Below are 23,971 nucleotides of genomic sequence, written 5' to 3'. Positions count from 1 at the left end.
ACCTAGAATGCAATTTGCAGTTGTGGGACTGGTGGTAATCCAGATGTGCACAGAGCAACAGGTTCCCCTCCAACAGATTTGTCAGAAGAACATCCACCAAAACTTGCTCTGAAATACAAGACAAGACAGCCCCCACTCATCCAGGCCATCAAATATCAGCACAAGTTTATTTGCCAAAATCTCAAATTCTTGTTTGTTTTGAGGAAGCTATAAGGAGTTGGATATCCTGGTTAACCCGCCCCTCCACCCATGCAAGAGCAAACTTTTACACAGAGAGTTTTTGCAATGCCTGCAAGTAAATATGTTTTCACCAGCACATTTGTTCATCTTGTGTCATCACTCTCCTTGATGCAGCCTCAATATGTCCGTCCTCGTGTTCACCGTTAACCGTTTCACCAACTGCATGTGTGATGTACAGCTTGGTATACACTTTGTTAGAAATAGAGACCAGCTTTAACCTGATAGTCTTTGCTGTTTGGAGCCTACTTTAGCTGAGACTGGGTGAGAGGCACAGTACATTCTAGATAAATTTCCAGTTATGAGTCATCAATGAGTGGAAATTTTGACCTCTTGGTGGCAAAACTGCAAGAATCTCCTGTATCACCAGTGTATTTCCCTTGGGACTAACATTTTCCACCATCCAATTGGTTATTATCTATAACTGAATAATTACCATGGCATGAATTGAAGAAACACCCCGGTTAAGGTTTCATTAAAGGGGATTTACAGTTATAGGACTGTGCCTGAAAATCACAGAAACCATGAAGATTTATTCATACAGAACACTGAGAAGGTATCTATATCAACTGACATGTTTCTCTATTTCATTTGGAAGAAACCATCACAAGATGGGTACACTGGTCCCTTTATGAAGAATGTGATTAGCAAGGATACTCAGGCAGCCTGTGCTGTTTTAAAGATGCTCAGTTGGTGCCAAGGAGCCCCGGAGTGCCAAGTCAATATTTCCAACACCATCACCCTGAACCACTGACACAAGGCAAGATGGATCCACACATCCATGCAGTGTGTGCCGAATTCTGACTATACCATCCAGATCGCGCAACAGAAAGCAAGATTCATCCAGAAATCCTCCTTCAGTCGTCCAACTTTGGTGAGCCTGTGCTAGAATGTAGCCTGTGTTTCCTGTTCTTAGCTGACAGGAGTGCCACACAGTGTGATCTGCTGCTGCTGTAGCCCATCTGCTTCAAGGGAGGGTTTGACGTGTACCTCCGGAGATGCTCTACTGCATCCAGCACAAAACGTTATCGTAATAACTCTGCATTAGGACACAGGCCTGCATGTGGGCCTGAAAATCACAACCAGTATTTTCTACACCATTCTCTTCACTGATTTTACGGACTTCTTTGCGATCCACTCTGACACCAGATTTCTTCACTTTTTAGTCACATTGTGACTTTTCATTATTCCATAATAGATCAACCAAATCTGAAAAGAATGAAAATTTAAATCTTTACCCAAAATGGAAATTTTAAAGTTTTCTCAAATGAATTATTGGAAAACAAATGTGGTGCAGTTTTGCTGCTCAAGCTTTAATACTGATGCCCAAAACTGTGGATAGAAAAAAAAAAAATCGTGCTGAAGAGAGACAATATTTTGGTTTTACATTGAGACACTTGTTCAATGTTCAAAATGTATTTTTCAGTCCTATAAATCTCATATTCCACCACGGTTTTAACTGAAAATGATTTTTATTGGTTTTCAAGAAAACACAAAATTCTCCATTTGTATACCAATCAAAACTAATGCCAGGGAATCCTGTTTCATTCAGCACAATTCATGGCAAATGCAGTGACTGTTAAAATGTCCAAACGAAATAAAAACTTGATCATGTGGTACTGCCACTCAGCCTGCAGACTTCATTCTTTGACGACATGCACACCAGAGTGTAGTCTAACGATTGGCTCTATGATGGATGACGGCCTACCGTTCAACATTTAACACCAAAACTTACAAACATAATATTACAAAAACTAATTCCTCCCTGCCGGTCTCATCAGCATTACGAGGATTTCACAAAAGCTGCTTTGTAGTCGTGTTTCAGTTCCTCGTTCCTACTGTCCGGGCTGGTTTCAGACTCCTCTGAAGTTTTTTCTTCCGGCTCAGGATCGCTGCCTTTGTCCTGAGCTTCTGTGGGCTCTTTCTCACTGGTGGACTTCTCTGGCTCAGCTTCTTTTGTCTGTCCATCCACTGGTGGTGAAGGGATCAACTCTGGCTGGGTTTCAGACTGAGGATAAGAGAGCCAAAAGATGATTTACTTATAATTAGTATTAGTATGATATTACCAGTGTTGGGGAGTAACGGAATACATGTACTGCCGTTACGTATTTAAAATACAAAATATGAGTAACTGTATTCTGTTACAGTTACCGTTTAAAAGGGTGGTATTTAGAATACAGTTACTTTGTTGAAATAAATGGATTACACTGCGGTACTTTCCTGTTTCATATTGTGGCGGGTCAGGACTGTTTGGGTTTTGTTTGCTACGTTCTGTTGTTCCAGGTGGCAGCGTTACGGTTGCCATGGTTACAGGGTGACGCTCTCTCTCTGCGTGTTTCCTGGGTGATAGAGGCCTTTTTGTTGTTGTTGTGCTAAGCTAATAGGCAGAATGCTACCGGTATAGCTCTAAAGAATGTAGCATCATTGGCAGTGTAGTCCGTGCTGCAGGGAGAATGGACTGTCATACGCGTTATGTGTCTGTGAGCGAGGGAGAGAGAAAAAGGGGAGTGGAAAGGTACGAGTTGTCATCGAGGAAAAACGGGAGCTGGAAGCATGTAAATATAATAATAACCACTGCAGCCAAGAAGAGTGCCTGACGAGCCCAGTTGTAAGTAAGCTATTAAGACTCGACTGTACGCTGTGTTCGTGTTTTCCTCCAAAAACAATAAGTTCCGTTGGAGCAGCCTTTCAACGTCTCTCTCTGTCTCTCGCAAGCAAAGTTGACCACAACAAAGTAAAGCTATTTTTCGGCTACGAGCCGACAGGGACCCCGCCGCATTAGTCAGAGGTCCCTTTACTACAGTTCGGAGTCGCGGACCTTCAGTAATAGTAATAAATCACACAGCAATAGTACATTCATGTAGTTGTAAACAGCATGATAATATATTAAGTAATCCAAAGTATTCAGAATACGTTACTCTCATTGAGTAACGTAACGGAATACGTTACAGAATACATTTTGGGGCATGTATTCTGTATTCTGTAATGCAATACATTTTAAAAGTAACCTTCCCAACACTGGATATTACTTCTGTTCACATGGAAGCAGGTTGCCTGGTAACAGAATATCCCAAAAGTCCAGAGTGTAAACAGATGTGCCTGCAATTTGGCAGATATTTCTGCCAAATTGTTTTGTCACAAATTATTATCAGCAATGCAATATGCAAAATATGGTTTCCCAATTAAAATGGAGAGTTGTAGTTCAAAAACTTGAAATACAATTTAGGAATGTAAACATTTACATGAAAAGAAATATAGAGTTACCTCCAAATCTGTCAAATCTTAAAGTCTAAAGCATAGGTGTGAAACTGGCCCGCAGCCTACTTACATTTGGCCCGCGAAGCCATACCAAATTACTATCAGAGCTGGCCTACTGGTATTATACAGCTAATATATATATCGTTTAGTATTAAGCTTTGCTTGTTCCATATTAAGTTTTTCAGCAAAACGTGTTTGAGTCCATAAGAAAAGATTCATTCTTATATCTGGAGGAATAAATATATTTCAATAAATATTAACGTTATCCCGCGACTTTGTTCCAGTTTTGAATTTTGGCCCACTGTGTATTTGAGTTTGACACCCCTGCTCTAAAGTATTTAAAGTATTACAATTTGGATGCTCGGTATCTTCATCAAGCTGCAGTTTTAAAACAAACATGAATAACAAATCATTTAATTTCATGTCACTTAAAAATGATTTGAGTCATCCAAAGCATTGCCTGTTTTGTCATCTGAGATTCAGAAGAATAGCAAACTAACCAGTTAGAAAACTGAAACAAGATGCTTCTGATATGCAGCTGTATTGTATCTTAACACAGCTTACTACACCAGTCATCTACAACATCATAATAACCACTGACTACTGACGTGAATAACACTGAGCATCTCCTTCGAGTGCAAATTAGGGCTGGGACTCATTGGGTATTGGCACTGAAGTAATAACAGCAACATACTAACTGCATCCCTCTGTGGCTCTAAGGTTGGTTTCAATACGTTTTTATGCTTAGACAGTGAAAAAAAGATATGTAGATTTTACAGGATGCGCACATAATAAATTAAAGGATTTAGCATAACATCCAGTTATAATTAAAAGTAAGTGTTTCTGGATCTACTACACCTTTGTTTTCTGCCTTTTTTCTATATAGTCTAGCATGTATGACCCCTCACCTCACTGAAACCCAGACCACAATGTCTCCGGTTGCGTCCTGACAACTTCCCATCCATTCCCTGCTGGTACTGCAGCTCCAGCTGCTCATTGATCTTCTGATCTTCCTGACCTGCAGAGGAGACACCAGTCACAGCAGGCACAACCAGCCAGTACAGCTCTATCCAAGAATGGATAGACCTGTGCGGCGGATGTGTGGTAGCAAAGCCGATTTAATTGTTTTGGGCGTAAGGATGACACAGCATGTGTGAGAGGTGCAGGATGACAGTTTGCGAAAGCAGAGCTAATACCACATTTTCCAAAAACTAAATAACAAGCTTACCGCTGCGGAAGTGAGATGTTGACTTGTGGTCACCAATGACAAGACGCCCAGTGTGTTCTTTCTGTAAAACAGCAACAGTCCCACTTTACCTTAACTGTCACAACTTCAGGCAGTGAAGCATGAAGTAACAGGGCCTATTTTTATTTTGCTTTGGTCTGTGAGTCTCCAATAAAATGAATCAAAACACAAACAAACCTTGCCCGCGCCCATCAGCCGTAAAAACTTTTGTTTTCTCTCATCGCTTCCCAAATCAGCAGAGGCCCATTGTGTACCCCCATCCTGCAAAGGCAAACATTCTCATCATGTGGATGTTCAAACAAGAGCATCAAGAGCCAGACTGAATCAAAAACATGATTCTGATATCATTACCTTTAAAAAAAAGAAAGATTATTTTGAAACAGTCATAAATGTTTCTGATCAGCAGGGCTAGACGTCCCTTTTTCTGACCACACCTCAACTCACCTGTTTTTTTTGTTGTTCATTAATTATGAATTAAGTTGTGCATTATCTGCAATCCTGCTTTCAGTCCTGTTTTCATTAGTTTAGTTTATTAGCATGACGCCTGAAGCATTTTCCTGTTTGTTGCAATTTAAGCCACTTTTCAAGAAAAGATGCAAAGCATTTGATGGCTGAAGGTTGTTACTCATAGACAATAAACATGGCCTTATATCACTACAGCGTCATTATTTTGGGATTTTGCAGCTTTTTTTATAATATGCTCTTGCTGCACCACTGAGGTTTCTGTGAACCTAAACTCATCTCTGTTCACTCAGACATTTCTGTAACACGCTTTGTACCAGTGAAAGGGGAAATTCTAATGTTTTTCATTCTTTTAATTTTATATTCTATTATCGTCTCGTCTTTTGCATGTTTCATTTTTAAAAATTTATTTTTTTGTAAGGGATTTATTCTGTAAAACAGTGCAATATGAAACAAACAATGCATGTGTTATTTATCAATAATAGTAATTAAAATCAGGTTCAAATAGTGGTGACTTACACGTATCTCCATCGACAGCAATAAATGTGTCATAACTTCTTTTTTTTATATACACAAAATGATAATTACCCAACAATGACACCACAGTGACTTTAATATCTAAATAAAATACATAAGTAAATATTATCTGCTTACATTCGGGCCAAAACAAAGAGAAAACATAGTAAATATTATATCGTAGTTCATGTAATATAGTTTTGAGTCATCCTAAAAAGGGGAATGAGTTCAATAAACTTTCCTATTCTAACAATCACGCTTTGAATCCCAGCGTTAGCAAACCTGCTACAGCGACGCTAGCCGTTCCCTGGTGGTTCGTAGCTCTCGCCCAGGGCTAGTTTCGTTTTTAAGCGTTTTACTCACTTGACTGGGAGACGCCGATCGTTTTGTTCCATGCCTGTCCTCTGGAGAGCTCATTGTGAACGAAAACTTTAGAAAAATATCGACAAAATATCATGCCACCTAGCAAAAGCTAGCAGGCTATGTCAACAATCCTGCTATCCCCACTTCCTGTGCAGTCTTCTTCGTTTGTGTTGCTGCTGGTTGTGTCGACTCTGTGCCGCCACACTGCGGAGAGTTCTCCTCACAACAAAAACTCGTCATCAAATCTACTTAGCGGTTATTTCCTGGTCTCTCTCTCTCTCTCTCTCTCTCTCTCTCTCTCTCTCTCTCTCGCTCTCTCTCTATCTCTCTCTGTGTTTAGATAGAAACTTAGCACAAAAAGTGAGGCATTGTTGTAACAATGCTTCTTGACAATAAATCTTATACTCCTGGAAAGCCTGTTTACCCCCCACCCCCCCTAAATGGTGTTATCACCTCTGTCAATTGTCATACACATTTACAACAGTCAGCCACTTCCTCCTCATGTTGGTCACCAGCTTGGTCACACTGCTGTGGTGTGGCATCCCATTCTTCAACTAGCATTTGTCACAAGTCAGCCAATGTGCTTGGTCACTCTGGAATAAACAGCACACCCAAACTGCTCCCACGAATGTTCAGTAGGGTTGAGGTCAGGACTGTAGGCAGGTCATTCCATCTTCTTCACTCCCAAACTCTGGAGGCAGCCTCTGGTAAACCCCGCTCTGTGGGGACAAGTGTTGTCATCCTGGAGGATAGCATTTGGCCCAATACTGCAGAGACCATATCTCTGCAATATTGGGCCAAATGATTGCCTCTGGTTGCAGAATCTAATTTCAATATCTCTGCATTGAGATTGCCTCCTGTGATGACAAGCTTAGTTTTTCAAGTGAGGGAGATGACGCCCTACACCATCACACTGCCTCCATCAAAAGTTGTTATGAGCCTTGACCTGTAGAAGACTTCCTGCGGTTCCTAAGTGCTCACAGATTGAGGGAACAGTCTTTTTGTCATGTCATTTTCTTGGGATGCCCACTTGATGGCCTGTTTCTGTCATCCCTCCTTGGAACTTGTTCTTTAATCTGGAGATGGTCCCCCCCCCGGAAGTTGGCCTATGGCAAGGTTTTCAGGGACACAACCCAGCTACTCAACTCTGCTGCTCAACCCACAAATGCAGTGGAAATAAACAGGCTTTCCAACTGTATTTGATTATTTAATGCCAAGGAGCATTGAAATAATAATAATACCAATAATAATAATAATAATAGTAATAATAGTAATAATAATAATAATAATAATAATAGTAGTAGTAATAATAATAATGATTAAAAAAATCCGCTCAACATAAAGTTTTTGTTGTATTATAATTGTATTTTATAATTAAATTTGGACAAGCTGGAGTCAGATGAAGTCAGAAATTAAATAAACATTCAAAAACTGGAACATTTTTTTCTATTCATCAATGAAAGTAAATACCTGTATTTTGCGATCTTAACAATAAATAAAAACCCCAAAGTGTTTTGCTATTTTTCTGCTTTTTGAAATTTCAAACTTTGAAATTTCATGGACTACAACAGCAATAGTTATTTTAACATTAAACATATCGTTTTGATTAAAGGGCATACTATTGGATTAACTATCCACTAACATAAAAAAAACCAAACTATTTTGGTAATTACCAATGCTGTTAATTTTAGGCCAGATATAAAATAAAGCTCACACTGAGTGGTTTCTAACATATTTATGTTTTTTATCTGATTAGTCATTTCCCTTGGAATCTCTTTAAACTAAAGCTTGAAAGATATTTTTCTACCGTCACATATTTTTCAAAGCCGCCTTTGTGGGGGCACGTTTGGTTTAAAATTACGTTTAGGATGATCGACCTTCACTAAACCCGCCAAAAGGTGGCGCGAGAGTAAATATTATGAAGACCCAGCCCAGAGGCGCTCACACCTCTGACAGGACCTCACACTTCATTTTTGCGAAGGACAATCAACGAAGTATTAAACGGGAAACTCGTTCATGTAAATGGGCTTAAAACGCTGCATCCACCAATCTCATCCCCCTCATGTATTAATTTACATCAAATATTTTTTTTCTTTAGGAAAATAAAGAATAGGCCGGATCCTGATTTACAGATCTCTTTTATTATTTAAAAACAAACAAACAAAACAACTAAACAAAAAACAAACACACAAGAGAGAAATATTAATATGCACAATTTGATGTTCAAATTGATTTTATATATAGTATATAAAATAATGTATACATTGATTTAAAAAAATATATTATATATACATATATATGTTCGTGTTATTGCAAAACAGTAAAAAACTTTCATTGGTATTTATTTACTAAAATGTCCCCCATCCCATTTTTTGATCAATATATTTTTTAATCCATATAAAACAAGCAGCTTAGCCTAATCACTGCGTGAGTTTTAGTTCTGGGTGATTTCTGATACAAAAAAAAGAAAAAAAGTTTGCAAGGGGAATAAAATCACGGAGGAATCAAAGAAATCAAATCGCAATTTTATTCCTTTTTTAATCGCGCGGGTGATCGTGAGTTGTTGACCGGCAGCCTGGTGCGAGCATGCACGCACGTGCGCTCAAAGGCTGCACACACACACTGAAAGGAAAGGCTGGGACACGGGTGACAAGAAAAGTCAGGGGTAAAAGGTACCTGTACAGGAGTGAACAAGAAAAATATAGAATGGTTTACGTTTCATCAAACATAAACAAAGAAAGTGACACAGGCGGACAGAGACGGATAAATAGCCGAGGGAGAGAGAGGGAAGGAGAGAGAGAGCCAGAGGGAGAGAGAGGAGGGGTTATCCAGCCTCTGCCTCTTCACCCGACAGTGCCCCGCACTCTCACTTAAGCCGCCACACAGCGCCGGCCGGGAAATAACCTGAAATACTTTTGATTAAAAAGAATCCTCCGGGTGACCTCCGGTGTGACTCAGCGCAACTTCTGACGACGACGCCGAAGTGTCCCGGTGTACTTTCTGATCCTCGGCGGAGCGCAAACACGGAGTTACCAAAGTCCGCGACAGGCTCCAGCGATGGTGACTTTACGCACGGGATTTGGAAGCTGTTTGCACTGACTCCTGTTCTCGCCGCCGAAAACTCTGTCAGCGTCGCTCCCCCCAAAGAGTCGTCAAGTTTGCAAGAAGCACACAGCGCATGACGAACGACTGAATCCAGGTAAGACCCGTCCTGCTGCATCTGCGTGGAGGCGCCGGGACGGTCAGCCCGCGCCACCACCGGGGCTGCTCGTTTTGAAAAGTCCGTGCGCACTCCGCTTATCTCTTCTCCACAACAAACCGCGATGACAGCCGCAGACTCGGGCTGCAGGACTGTGCTTAAACCCCACAGCAGGGCTGTGATTGGACCGCATCACCTGAAAAAGTAACTCCGGGCTTTTAGAAAAGTTTGGTGCTGTAGAGCTTATAGGGAAAAAGTTCCGTAGTCATTTTTATTTGTCATAAATGACTCAGATTTGGATCCAGTCACAGAATTAGATTGCAATAGGTTTGTAATTAAGTGATAGTAAGCTTTGTCAGGAGCTCGCCGTCTGTTACAGTTGTTTTCACACTGTTTGTATTATGATAATACTGCAAATCGTTTTCACCTGTAATTATATTTATAACAGCCACTGTAAAACCGCGTGCTTGTGAGGAGAGCCTAAACGGAACATACATATTTAGATATTATATAAAATTAACAATAAAGAAAAAAATTCTTTAAAAAATGCCAAAACACACATTTTCCAATATTTTTCAGCGCATTTCCACCTTCTTCCTTTAGTTTGTGTAATCCAGATTCAAGGTTATTTCCAGACATAAAGGATGAAATCGTGCAAGAAAAGCAGGCTAAACTTCACCCACCACTACATCCCTGTCACGCACCATTAACAGAAATGGATTAGCGGTTCTGTAGCACCAGAAAATTGTTCTATAGGCTTAGAGCTCATTAAAAGACATTTAGAAAGAGGTCGAGAGTTCAAAAACTTTGCATAAGAAGTTTTTGAGCTCATTATCTTGAGTGATAATTCTCAAGAGCCCAAAACGTGAACTTGAAAGCAGCATTTCCAGAACACTTCACAGAAATAAAGCCGCTCTTAAAGTCAGCCCATCGCTCAGGTCGGCTGGAGGATGCGGGCTGCTGCAGTTTCAGCATTTTCCTCTCCGGCCACAGCGGTGGCCCTCTCGTCTGTCAACGCGAACGCGTCGGGTACTACTGCCGGACCTCTGTGGTCCTCGTGCGCGTTCACGGGCTCGCCGCACATCCACAGTGTACTGTTCCGTCCGTGGCCGAGACTGTGGTGGTGCCCCTGCGTTTCCCCACTCGCTCTGGAATACAACTGATAGAAAAACAGACCACCGAGGCGAGAAACCCCGTCCTCAGGGCCTGAGCTGTTCCGGGGTCACGCAGACTGATCCTAGAAAAACCCGTGAGCCATAAATGAAAATAGACCCGCAGCACCAACACACAGATCCACCGAGACAATACAACCGGACAGGACAGCGTCCCGGGACGGCCCACGAGATAAGAAGTTAGTCCGTAAGTCTCCTTCCACCCCCTTCATCTTTTTCTTTACGTGGCTTTTTGCGTTTTTTCTTTTTGTACAGTGCATCTGAACTTTCTGGGAAAACACGAGTTTCAGTTTCACCTGACACTCGGACAGAGTGACGGCGCCGGTTATGTGTGAAGTTAATTGCGTGGGTGCATGAACTTGAGCCACACGGAGAGGGGGCAAGTTTCTTATTCAGAGCGGGGAGAGAGACCCGCTTCTCGGGCAGATCAGCGTGGGACCTTGTGTACCGTGTGAAAGCTTTTGGCCTCGAGTTCACGGTGGGGATGTGACAGAGAGTACAGGAGGACAAGGCACACGACAACGGCGGGCACCGACTGATAAAGTCACTTCAGGGTGTTCCCCGTATTTAGAGACACGCTACACCTCCGAGATAAGCCTCTGCTGGCCGGCAGATAAGGCGCTTTCAGAGAGAGAGAGAGAGAGAGAGAGAGAGAGAGAGAGAGAGAGAGAGAGAGAGAGATCACACGCGTGACAGAACGAGTTTAAAAACCACTGGAGAAGGAAGCCGAGTGTCCTGCTAACGGTTTTACTCATTCCTAAATAGCTGAAACCACATTTTCATCGCTTGTTGTTACGGGAGTTGTAGTAATAACGCGGAATTTCCCACTGTCTGCTGTAATTGTTAATTGTTTCACTCCTTCTTCCTTCCTTCTTTTTGTTTTTGTTTGCTCATCAAATCACTCCTCTATTCACGCTTAGAATCGCCCCAGCTTGACAGATCCTCAGGTTGCCAGTTTGGACCTGCCCACGCGCAATAATGACAATTTCCAACAGGTTGTTTAATTGTTTGGACTCTGGCAGAACTATTTATAACCCCCCCCCCCCCCCCAACCCACGCACGCACGCACACGCACACACACACACACACACACACACACACACACACCGCCACCAGCCCTCCTCCTTAACTCTCTTGTAAGTGAGAGTGTCTGTCTGAAAAACAATCCGAGGAAGGGGGGGTCCGCTGGAGTCGATCTCTTGTGGTATTTTGTTTTGAGCAGGTGGTGCGAGTTGAAGTTCCCTCATAAGGTAAAGTGGCATTAGAGGGTCCAAATGGCAGACTTATATATAGGCTGCCAATTCAGCACATTGTTCAGGACTGCATGGCTGCGCTTTCTCCGCTGTCTGACGGAAGACCTGCGGCTTTTTTTTCTCCTCCCCCTCTTCCTCTGTGGGAATCAGCCTTGACAACAGGCGGACAAGCGTGAACACAGCGGCTGAACAATGTGAAATGTCCATCGGATCTCGAGCACGTGGGAAATAATCGTCACCCGCCTTATAAAATATATATAAAAAACAATTTGATTTAGTCTGTATAATATTTTTACAGATTTAAAATACAAAACAAATGTTTTAATTCCGTCCTTGTTTTTTCACAGCTATTTTTTTAAAAATTTAGTTCTATTTTAATTAGCTACATCACACCATCATTTGATGTGGACAGTCACATTTTCTAATTAGATCTTCCTCTGTTCACTTCATCGGCATGCTCCTTGTTTTAGCTGTGATTCAAGAATCATCACATGACATTTATTTCCAACTGAATCCTGAAATGTTTGAAAATTTCAGGTTTCACTTCTTTTTATTTGTCTCACTGTGAAGCGTTGAAAAATGGGCTTACTTAGAAATCCAGCATTAATTTGATGTGCCACATATACGTCTTCTTCTTCTTTTTTTTTAAGGATGCTGGGAGGCCTTTTTCCTGTGGTGTGATTCAGAGAGAGTCTTTAGTGGCAGACAGAGGGCACAGTCGGAGGGGCAAAAGATTAAGAGATCTTACAGCTGTTAGAAAAAAGGGGGACAGAATAGAGTCAGAATTTCGGCACCAATCAGACACTTGCTGCAGAAGAGACCCAATTTTGATTTTTAGAATTTACTATAAGTTATATAAGTATATATATAATATATAAGTTAACTCTCTTTGGCATTACTGTTGTTTTAGTTGCATATTGAGCTTAACATCTATCTAACATCTGACCGCACTGTAGCAGATCCGAACGTTTCCATATGTTGTTTTTTTGGAGGATGTCAGTCACCTTCATTGGAGACCCATCTCTTCACAATTTTAAGCCTGTGGCCAATCTGGAGAGTCCTAATTATTTGTTTTCAGGCTCTTTGAAAAAGACACCAGCCCCCAAATTGGACATGTGTTGTACAAACACAAATTAAACATTTAGCCGTAAGTATTTCTCCCTGAGTCCTAAGTGCATATTAGTCAGCCTATACTTATCTCTGGCCCAACGGCACACCCAAATTGCAGTGTTGCTGCTGAAAAAGAAAGGTTGGGGCCCCAGAGAATGAGCACTTGAAACATGCTGGCAGATGCCCATAAGTTTCCCAACCAAAGTGGAAGCTTAGGTGTGTTTGTGCGCACAGTGCATGTATGTGTATGCTTGTTTAGTGCACTTTCACATCTTTTGTGTTTTTTGCGCTTGTCCAGAAAGAAATCAGACAAATGTGTGACTAATTGTTCTCACGCGTATTTTCACTGATTACATTGTGTTTTTGCACATGAGCGTGCACCACGGCAGTGTGTGTGTTCTTGTAGCACAGTTAGGTGTGTATCCTATAAAAGGATTTTCAGTGTGTTGTATGGTGCGTCCTTGTCATGAATTTCTATATTTATAACAAGACTTTCTGCCCGCACGCATGTATGTGCCTTCATTGCGAGTGTGTGAATGTGGGCCTGACTGGATGGACATCCTGCTCTATGGATTCGTCCCCATGTTTCCACCATGATATAACCCTGGAAACAGCTTCTTAATTTTTCCCCTGAGCAGAGAATAACGGGGTGCCATTTTCATTCTTCTCTCTCCTCTCTTTCGGTGGTCTCGAGGTAACCTTTTCTTTCTGCCGGTGAATCTCCAGCACCTGCTCCCAGCCTTCCAATTTTAAAAGCTCAAAATAAGAGCTTACCTGACACATGCACTTCTTAATGACAATCTCCTCCATGCAAGCACACAAGACACACACTCTCTCGTCCATGTCACATTTTTGCATACAGTATGTAGTCTTTGCTCGGCATTATGGCATCTTCTCAGATTCACTGCGTCTCTTATTTTGGGGTTTCTTGATGCACAGAGGAGCTCAAACTTTCTCCATCTTCATCAGCTGTTTTCTGCCTGTTCTTTCTTTATGCATCGTGTGGCCAACCTTTGATGTCTGCAACATTAACATTAGCTCTTATATACATGCAAATGGATAGAGTAAGATTTCTAAATATGTGGTTTACACGAGCGCTTTGACAAATGGTTGTTGTACTGTTAACACGGACACAGACTAGGCCTTCTGCCTGAAGAGGAAAACTTCTAAAAGGTGGCTTCAATCCACCTTAAACCTCTTACTGCTTTTTTTTTTAAACAAAAGCTCTTTTTAATCATATGATATGAATTCGTAAAACAAAAAACATTTGTAATTTTTTTGGTTCATTTTGAGATTTGAATGACTTGGCAGTGGACATGGCAGCATCGTTCTTGCTGCTCTCTTGCTTTTTCTCGTGTGGAAAAACTTACCATCACTGCTGACACGAAACAGAGAGCTGCCTTTTCTCCACGCTGCAAAAAGTCATTTTTGGAAATGTAAGTACTAAATTATTGAGGCAACATAAATCACCAAGCAAATCCAGCCTATGGTTTATACACATAAGAAGCAGTGCAGGATGGTATTTTACGTTAATGCTGAGACACTTTGTGCCCAGTTAAGGTATGTTTATGCATCCTTAAATGAAGCAGCTGTCATTCTGATTCCCCTGTGGAGACATATGTGTGAAAGAAAAAGTGGGATTTTATTTACTTTGCATTGTAGTCATGTTGCAATTTACAAATTAAATTGTGGCATCTGAAACAACCAGCTAACATTTTTACATTTACGTGATGACTACGATGTTAGGTAGTGAAAAGTGACTTGATGATGTTTTCATTAGGACAAAAAAGGGAAGAAAATCACATGAACTTAAATTTGTTTCTCAGAATTATGTTATTTATTTTGTGAAAAAAAATCAACACAATTACATTACAAATCAGTAAATGCAAAAAACCCAAAGAAGCAGAAAAAAACAAAAAAACAATTAAAAAAACAGGAAGATATAGCATTTGATTTCTTTTATATACTGTAATGTTGCAGCAGAAGAGATTCGTTTCAGTAGTTTTTCAGTGTTGCTTATGTAAAACCCATCACTGTAACTTTATTGTTTCTTAAAACAGGCTGACTCATTGTGAAAAAGACATGGCTGTTTTTTTTCCTGAAGTTCACCAACCCCCTAAACTTCAGCACACGCCAGAAGTAAATGTCAAAAACAAAGAGTACATCGGGATAAGTTAGATGATTGTGGTTAGCCTTTATTTTTGGTCAGGCCTATCTGATCGCTGGCTTTTTGAATTTCTAATAAGGCTAGAGGGCTACCAGGTGACTGACACAAGTGCTCTAGTGGCTCCTTATCTGTCAGTCAGCAGTCGTGGCCTTGGACTGTAGCAGCAGAGGCAGCAGATGCTTTGGCAATTACACTCCTGATGAATTTACAGAAGAAGGAAATCACACAGAGAAGCACGTTTTTCAATTCCAGGAGGTTTTTAAGTCCTTCCTGGTCCATCGGCTTTGCTTTTGCATTCCCACTTTCTCTTTCAGCCTTTCAGTCTTCCTCTTTCTCTCCTTTCCTTTCCTTTTGGGTTACATTGAACACTCCAAACTAAAGGTATATGAAGTGGCTGGCAGTAAAGATGATCAGCCATGACCCAGAGATTGGAACTTTTGTGTTAAAAATGTAAAGAAAAAGAACTTACTTTCTTCTTTCTGTAAACCAAAAACACTGTCATACAAAAAAAACCCTGTGGCACTCTACTTTGTCATGACATGAGTCGTATGATTGGTGGGAGTCTTTGCTATTGTCTACACTAGGGCCATGGTAATTGTGTTGGTGTTTGTTATATTTGTTGTGATGGTGATATAAAAGTTCTGCAGATTGAAGTTGTGCAGTGCACAACTGATACTCTTATGTTTGTCCTGTTATTTTTTGTGTTTGCAAGGATTAAATGCCCTGTGTGGGAGATACAAACCCTCAGATGTTAATTTATCTGTGGTTCATTTTTATAATTTAATAGTAAAGCTGATCAAGAAAGATTTCAACGTTAATGATTAGTACTGGCTCACATCTTAAAAAAAGCAATGAGTCTTGGGTGGATTGTACTGTTGTAGGACTGAATAAAAGCGAGTGTCATTGGTAAACATCTCCTGTGTAGTTTATGCTGCTTCAAAATCAGAAGGGTGGGGTTCCATATCTAATTACTAATTATATCTAATAACAATTGCTGGAAAGTTTTATCAAGCCAATGAAAGTGTTTGAATATCTGTTTACACTTACACTTTTGTGTAATTAACAGCAAAGCTTGCTGTTTGTGGATTGTCATGCAACATAGGCCCCACCCCTCTGGCACACCCAACAGGTTAAAACAAACAAAAGAATTTATTTGCACTACCCTTTGATGAAACTCTGCTGTTGATGTTGCACAAATCGTTCCCAGGTGCTCTGTATTTATTTTCTTTCTTTCTTTCTTTCTTTCTTTCTTTCTTTCTTTCTTTCTTTCTTTCTTTCTTTCTTTCTTTCTTTCTTTCTTTCTTTCTTTCTTTCTTTCTTTCTTTCTTTCTTTCTTTCTTTCTTTCTTTCTTTCTTTCTTTCTTTCTTTCTTTCTTTCTTTTTTAAAAATCTGCTGATTTTTAATACAGATTGCTTCCAGGGCCACTTTAGTACTACACGGCAAGTTTCATATTGAACTTGCTTTGCAAGTCTGTCTGTCCAAGGATGGGGGAAAAAAAGAAATGTGTTGAAGTGTTTGTGGCAAGAGGAAAGTCCTCTTGTGCTGTCCATGAACCTTTCTGAGAGCATTTTGATGAACAGCTGAAAGTGGCAAATGATGCTCATACTGACAAAATAGAACCACACGCTACTGTGCATGTGTACTTTGGCTATAGGACAGTGCCCCACACACATTCATACTCAGACGCACATATGCATCCTTGGGCATACAACGCGTTTATCAAAACATACAGGGAGTGCTGTCACAACTTCACTGCTCTATTTGGCTCAAGCAAAGAATTTACTTTAGTTCAATACTTTGAAATTGAATTTACTTTAGTGTAAAAAACTAATTACAAACTATAATAATAAAACAAATAAACTGGAAACAAATTTACATAGTAATTAGGTCTATTTTGAAGAAATAGAGACATGGATAGAAAAAAGGTCTGTAGGATAGACAGTGTAAAATATGGATGTAGCCACTGTGACACAAAAGTTTGAGATGAATATTTTTTTGTCTTTTGGTGTTTTGAAACCAGTTGTGACAAGCAGGGGGGTGGGACAGTTGAAATCCATGCTCATTGGCTAACGTTCAGTGAACTGGATAATCCTCGTTTCTGACACTTAGAATGACCAGAATTAAAGTTTTATCCATATGACCCAAAGCTTTATCCATCTTTTTATCATCTATGGTTTGTAGCCTGTTTTGTAAACACGTATCATGATCTGATTGGATAAAGGAATGGACAAGAAAAACAAACAAGCAAGAAAAACTTGCATAAGTTCTTTTTAAAATAACTGGGTTATTTCCATAATGGAGAAAGTGTAAAAACTGTCCAAACTGAAGCAACAGAAACTCAGATGTGTTGAGCTTAAGTTGATGATTTGGGTCAAGTTTGAAAAATAAGGGAAACTATGTTTCCCACAGAAGTGTATCCTTATTAAACCCTTTTTGACTTTCACGACAACTGATGTAAAGATCGCACAGTGCCCCTTTAAATGTTCACTTATATTTGAGGTCATTTTGCTCTTGTATTCTGACCATAGTTATGGTTTATGTTGCACATTAGTTTTTTGTTTCTTATTTTGTTAAAATAAGATAATTTACGGCACAACACAGTAGATTCCACTGAGATGTCATTTCCGTGCATACGTGGTCATGAGTTATTAAATGTGAAATCTGAATCTACATTTTTGGTGACTCCGGGTCTGATCTGTTCCACTCTGCTCGTAATTTGCCCTCGGTGCTGTTCACGCTGATTAAGAACAGAATTCCTTTTTGAAAATTACTGTCAGTTATAGTTTCACTCTTAACAGCATATATCACAGTTTCCTTGGAAGCCAATCGGGACGTGCCTTTTCAGGAATCTGTAGTTTTTTGCCGCATAGCCAGTGTCACTCTATTTTCCCTCTCCTGGCCGCACAACCTGAGAGAGATTAATAACCTCTTTAAAGTTAAAGAACAAAAAAAAAAGAAGAAGAAGAAGAAAGAAACAGCTGCAAACAAACCCAGGGAGGCTGGATTCTGGGTTCATGTTTACATTGCTTTTATGATTTGGTCCTTTCCTGCTCCTCCCATCTGCAGAAGCGTCACGCTGTTCTAAATGCAGGCTGGGTAACCTCCACTTTTACCACTAGTAGTGGTTTGGAGTAATGGGGCGTGGAAGCAGGGTTCGGGGTGCGAGGCCTCTGAAATGATCCTGTGGTAAAGTAGTGAGGGCCAGGATGACATGGTCCCACCCGCTGAGCCCAGGACCGAATCCAATTGGTCATCAGCCAGCTTGTCTACACAGGGCGTTGCCATGGTTTCTGAGCCATAAAGAAGTCTTTAATCGAGCCGTTGTCATCATAGGATGGTGGTGACCACTTGGGCTCAAAGTGGAGAGATATAGGCAGCAGTACAGAAAAAAAGAGAGAAAACAAGATATCAGCTGTGAGGCTCAGAATAGAAAAGGCAGAGCCCTGTCTTCATAACATACACACATAAGGATCATTCCCCTTTTTTAATGTGTGTATTTATTAACGACATGCTCTTGACAAGCTCTGCTGGCTCATGCCTGTTTGTATATGGCATGCTATGTTCTGTACATACTGTTGGATTAGCAGAAATGGGGTGTGTGGTGTTCAGCGATGACGAGATGCAGAGGAGTGGCGCTGGCTCGGGTATCGAGCTGACCGAGCTCAGACATCAGGTTTCCTCCACTCGGGCCAACGCATTTTAGATGGCTGGGTGGACAGCAGTATCACCTGCTGACATTTACGCTGGACGGTTTCACACACAAGAATACACACGATATGGTGACTGGTGTTAGCAGCACTGTGTGTGTTTACTCTGCTGTGAGCCATCAGGGTCTTCAGGAGCCCCACCTGTTGATGGTATCTAACATGAACGGCACATTTTGAGAGGAACTTAAATGAAATGATTAAACACGGCAAAGAAGCGCTCAGGGCAGTCGCACTGGCTCTGTGTGACAAAATGAAATGGCCTTTTGCCTCAGTCCTTCAAGTTGATGGTGCCTGCCACTGCAAGAGGGAAACATGCTGCCTCAGCAAGCTGTTTAGTATCATTCTGGAGGAGCTAACGCTGTTTCTCCCCGTTAAATATGGGAAACATACATAGACGGGCCTGTGATGTCACTTGTTATTGCTGGAGGCCCGCTGTAGGAAAAATCTCATTTGCCTTTGTTGAGCGCTGTAGTGAAAAGGAGCTTATGTTGTAAAGATGTTACTGTAGCTGCTGCGCCGCCCGCCACGTCTCTGTGTGTGTGTGTGCGCATGCCTGTGTCTTTAGCTGTCTCTGCACTACATTGTGCATCTAATGTTTGTTTTTCCTCACATTTGTGCAACTTTGACCAGACAATGGTTCCTGTACCTGTTTGTTTATGGCCCAAACAAAAGAAGTTAAGAGGCGGCCCTTTGTGCAGGAGATTTATGCATGACAGCGGCTATTGTAATTTTCATACATGTTTCCTCTGCCTGCCTCCTCTTTGATTTTTCATGTGCTTTGTGGACATGCTTCACCACCCTTTGTGCCAGAGAATAAGATCTAACTTAGGGACGGTGACGATGGAGTGAGTCATGCCGCGGAGAGAATGAAATATTCAGCAAAATCTTATGGAACATAACGGTTACATGTTGGGATAATGATTTGTCAGAGGTCGCATCAAGTTGCTAAAGTTCCACCTCTAAAGTTCGTTGTGACGCCCACAAGATGTTCCTGGGATGGTGCAACCCAAATGCAAACGTGTGCACGTGTGTTAACCCGTGATTATTTTTTTTAGGCTGAAAAGGAAATTTTAAGTCTAAGAGAGGTAAACTGAAAGGTCAAAAAAATTTACAGAACTGTGGAGAAATAAAGTAATAAATGTTGACATCATGGTTTAGAATTCTATAAAATAAAATGTGTGCATGAAAAAAGAAAGAAGAAAGAAACATTTTACCACAAAGTAGCACTCAGGAGCAGTGTGAGATGGTGTTTTTCTTTTTGTTCTGGTGATGAGATAAACCGTATCTTTGAAGCGGACGTATGGAGAAAAGACAACTGGAATAAAGCGGTTGATATTTATTGCCACCGCAGTTATTCCCGTTGTTTTTTCTACCAATCCTGACGACCACCTCCTCCATCTCAACAAGTCTCCCCTCACATTCAGCTTCTTCGTGTTTTACGGAGCAGCAGATTTGTGTGCTGTCCTCTAAATCATTTCCCTCTCTAGCAGATTGCTCCCCACTGGAATATTGGCCTGACAGCCCTTTCCCCCCCCCCCCTCCTTCTACTTCCCCAGTGGACTCATTTACATTTATGCACGCAGCAATTAATTACAGACTGGCGCTGGCCTTGTAAATTAGAGGGAGCTGAGGTCGCCCTCATTAATTGCCCCTGACAGTTAAAGCCTTGTTTGGGTCGTGACAAGGTTGACTTTAGGCCGGGACACTGGAAGCTTTGCAAAGACTGGCGTGTCTTCATGCATCTGATATCATTTTGGGGTAAATTAACATGTTTCTTGATGACTATGTTATTGTGTGCTAGTTTTTTTTCTCTTCTCTTGGACACAGAAGCATTTTGCAGTCTCTGTGTTCTTGGCATCCAGAGGTCACCATTCCATTCTTTGTGTTTTGTCTTCAGAGTAATGTCTTGTGTATTCTGGGGGTCTTTCATCCAAATGCTTGCGTATGGGAGTTTTCAATAGGCCCAGGAGTCAAGCAGGCAACTTCTCACGGTTTTGGCCTTTTCATGCGAAGACGCTCCAACTTCTTCCAGCTCCTTCCTTCACAAGGCCCTCCTTTCTTCTCTGTCACGCAGCGATGTGTTTGTGCATACCTCACCAGCTCGACAAAAGAAGGGAGAGATCCTATTCACTTTTGCCTTTGACATTCACCTCTTGTTTTTACAATCTTTCCAAGGCGCGCTGTTTGCACAGTGGAACAGGCTTTGTCTTGAAGAAGCGGGACAATGGTGAGCACCATAATGTAATCTCCTAAGGGTGGTGAGCAGAGGGGTGAGGTTTAGACATATGTGCTGGCGCTTGCCCCTACCGTCCTCTGTCTCCCTCCCACCTTTAACTTTAGCAATATTTCATGTTAACAGCGACTTGGGAGAGAAATGCGTGTTGTCACTTAAGCTTCTGTAATGTTCGCCCAGGTATTCCGTGAAGGGAACACAAAGGCTTTTCACTCATGCAAACATCCCCTTCCCTTGTTGCACCTTTAAAAAAAAATGTAAAAAAAATTCTGTAGCAGTTTGGCCACCCACGTGCAAGACTTCAATCCTTTCTTCTCCTGCTGACATAATAAGGAAACATTATCCATTCCTCGACTTAACTAAATGTTTTAGCAGTCTAAAACCATCTATCTATCTATCTATCTATCTATCTATCTATCTATCTATCTATCTATCTATCTATCTATCTATCTATCTATCTATCTATCTATCTATCTATCTATCTATCTATCTATCTATCTATCTATCTATCTATCTATCTATCCATCCATCCATCCATCCATCCATCCATCCATCCATCCATCCATCCATCCATCCATCCATCCATCCATCCATCCATCCATATTCCCTTTATTGCTTGAATATCTAGGTGTGTATAGTTTAGCGAAAGGCAGGAATAGCAGCACATTGTTTTGCTTTAGGGCTTGTTGTACAAGCTACGTTGTTTCATTTAGGATGTCACGCTTCAAGGACAGAGTAAAGAAAGCAGCAGTATTCTTAAAAATTGAAATTCATAGAACAAATAATTTGTGCAAAAGTTTTTTTTGTCAAACTAATATTTGTAAACTGTGATGAATGAATCATACAACCTCAGAAGCACTGTCTATATGTCTGTCACAGTTTCATAGTGCACAGATTTAAGAGTTCAGTGCTAATAGTTGCACACAGCAGGTTTCCCTTCTTACGGGCCCAGAGTGAAAATACTAAAAAAAAAAAAATCTCTGAAACATTACAAGGCCTGGATGACATGGCCAGTGGCCCTCAGAGAGGCAGTGTGCGCTATAAGTGCATCATTTATGGGTCAAGTGAACCTCATTTTGGTTTAATTGCCCATATGATTAGCTGGAACCATGCACTGTTTCCTACGGTGCAGACATGGAAGTGGCAGCACAGAGCCTCATGCAGCGCCACGCTCATTGAGAGCGCTTCCGCCTAATAGAGTTCCATTGTTCTTTCTCCAGTGTGTCCACGATTGCACAAGTGGCATTGACAGCTGCAACAAGACAACATTTGGGACTGCGCATATTTTATTGCGTGAATGCGTGCATTCATTGTGCAGGTGCTGGCCTCGCTGTGAACATAACACAGGGTATCTTCGTGCACGGTATTGCTCACCTCTTTTTCTTAAAAAAAAGTTCCCTAATGCAATGATGTCACAGCTTTGGTTTTTGTCTTTTGTCTCAGACCTTTTGTTTTGCTGCTTTCAGTATCTATTGCAAATATCAGACACTTTCCCCCCTGCAGCTGGCTCAACTGTAGGGTGACATGTGCCATTTTACAGCTGTTGGACAGTGGGCCAAAAAGGTAGCTGTTACTTCCTGCAGTTGTCAGGAGAAGCCTGGAATGGCTCTATAGCCTGGATCTCCTATGTCAGGTCCTCCCTGAGATGAGGATCTGACAAAGTGGTGAAGAGCAGCAACTGAGCATGAGTGTGCAAGCACAACGTATTAAAGGAAAAAATAAAAACAGCCAGTGTGTGTCACCTGGTCTATAAACGTCCATTTGAGTGCTCACTGCTTCCAGCGAAGAACTGGGTAAATAATTCCTGCATTAATTTACTTCAGATGACTAGCTCTCTTTTTGTTCTTTTATATTTCAGGCTCTACAGTACACACATTTATAGCAGATCCGTTGGGTATAAGCACTGTTTACACATTGCATATGCACATGTGGACATGTGCAGAAATCCTGCAGAAAACACGCACACCAGCATAAGCCAGTGGGTCCTTACACACAGGATTTTTGCTGAGTCTGTGCATTTTTTGCGGCAGTGCTCCTCTACTGGACAGCCAGCTGTCTCTCCGATTACCCAGCATCCTCCAGGTGTCAGATCTGCCATCTGCAGATGAGTGGCAGGGTGTGTGGACGGAGGAATGACGGGGGAAAAGAGGGAGAGAGAGGGGGGGGGGGTTAAAAAGAAAGAGAGGAAACAGAATAACTGGTTCTGCAGACATCTGGAACGTGTTCAGACGGGTCAGCGAGAGCTGCGGAGTGTGAACGCTGCTCAGGGGAATCCAACTCGCAGTCACTTGATTGAGAAAGTGGCTTTTTGAGTCAGTGGCTGCTCAAGGCAAAGACAGAGAGACACACAAAGAGAGTTGCATCTTACAGAAATGTTTGCAGGGATGTTTCACCAAAATGTGTTTTTACCCATTATTTGTTATCAGTTTTATTATCAGAACTTCTTTGATTTTCTCCGTTCAGAATAAGATTCCGATTTAATTGTGCCCTGAGAGAAAAATGCTTCTACGAGAGAATGATTTGGCTGATTAAAGACATGAATAAAAGATCATATAAGCCCAGTGTTTGCTTTTTTCTTCGTTGTTCTCAATTAGGCTCAAATGGTAGAATCAAAGGGGTGTTTGTATGGCCCCCTTTGTAGCACTTAGATGCTGTGTTTGGGTGACTTGATGATGAGCGGCATCAGAAAAATGCTGCTTTGGTGTGTTTAATTGCTTTGTCTGTCGTTGTCTGCACAGACTCTCTCTTTAAGAGCCTCCTTATCCTGGTCAGTTCTTTCTTTCATAAATTAATGACCTTCCTTTCTTAATTATGACTATCTCTCTCTCATCCTGGGGCTCCCTCAGAGTGATGACTCACTCCATCCTGATCATGGTACCTTCAAAGTGTTGTCATTATTTGTTATTATCCGGTTTAGCAAATGACTGCTTGTGGTTTGCACTTGTGTGTGTGTGTGTGAGTGAGGCTATAATGAGGCTGACCCCCGGTTAGCTTCGGGAGTGAGAGTGGGTTATTTTAGGAATGGTGAGCTGTCCACCTGATGAGAG

The 23,971-nt window shown here is 41.3% G+C and overlaps 2 protein-coding genes across 8 annotated transcripts in view; one reads left to right on the top strand and one right to left on the bottom strand.

The window, feature by feature from the left end:
* Window positions 1–1,690: 1,690 nt before the first annotated feature.
* c7h11orf58 (chromosome 7 C11orf58 homolog) lies at window positions 1,691–6,505 on the bottom strand. The gene is made up of 5 exons (XM_026177046.2): window positions 6,083–6,505; window positions 4,919–5,002; window positions 4,724–4,784; window positions 4,404–4,513; window positions 1,691–2,245 (listed from the first exon to the last, which is right to left on the bottom strand). Exons 1-5 carry the CDS (start codon window positions 6,134–6,136, stop codon window positions 2,021–2,023), a joined length of 534 nt encoding a protein of 177 aa, XP_026032831.1. The 5' UTR covers window positions 6,137–6,505; the 3' UTR covers window positions 1,691–2,020.
* A 1,702-nt stretch (window positions 6,506–8,207) lies between these two features.
* LOC113026379 (transcription factor SOX-6-like) overlaps window positions 8,208–23,971 on the top strand; it is a 106,344-nt gene continuing 90,580 nt past the window's right edge. For 4 of the 7 annotated variants that reach the window (XM_080303771.1, XM_080303770.1, XM_080303769.1 and 1 more), the window contains exon 1: window positions 8,208–9,281. The gene's annotated coding sequence lies outside the window, so the exon portion shown is untranslated. Of the gene's footprint in view, window positions 9,282–10,154; window positions 10,641–23,971 lie in introns of those variants that run through there. The other 3 variants (XM_080303773.1, XM_080303772.1, XM_080303768.1) reach the window with 2 other exon arrangements.

The sequence above is a fragment of the Astatotilapia calliptera genome, chromosome 7 (genome assembly GCF_964374335.1).
Source record: "Astatotilapia calliptera chromosome 7, fAstCal68.1, whole genome shotgun sequence".
Classification (NCBI taxonomy): domain Eukaryota; kingdom Metazoa; phylum Chordata; class Actinopteri; order Cichliformes; family Cichlidae; genus Astatotilapia; species Astatotilapia calliptera.
The sequence above is the reverse complement of the archived record's forward strand: the minus strand, read 5'-3'. Positions and strand labels throughout refer to the sequence as shown.

Excerpts from the sequence above, each read along its gene's own strand:
- c7h11orf58 (XM_026177046.2), bottom strand. The coding sequence starts at position 6,136 with ATGAGCTCTCCAGAGGACAGGCATGGAACAAAACGATCGGCGTCTCCC. Across the intron at positions 4,785-4,918 it reads GGCTGATGGGCGCGGGCAAG|AAAGAACACACTGGGCGTCT; the intron begins GTTTGTTTGTGT and ends GCTGTTTTACAG. Across the intron at positions 4,514-4,723 it reads AACATCTCACTTCCGCAGCG|GTCAGGAAGATCAGAAGATC; the intron begins GTAAGCTTGTTA and ends TCTCCTCTGCAG.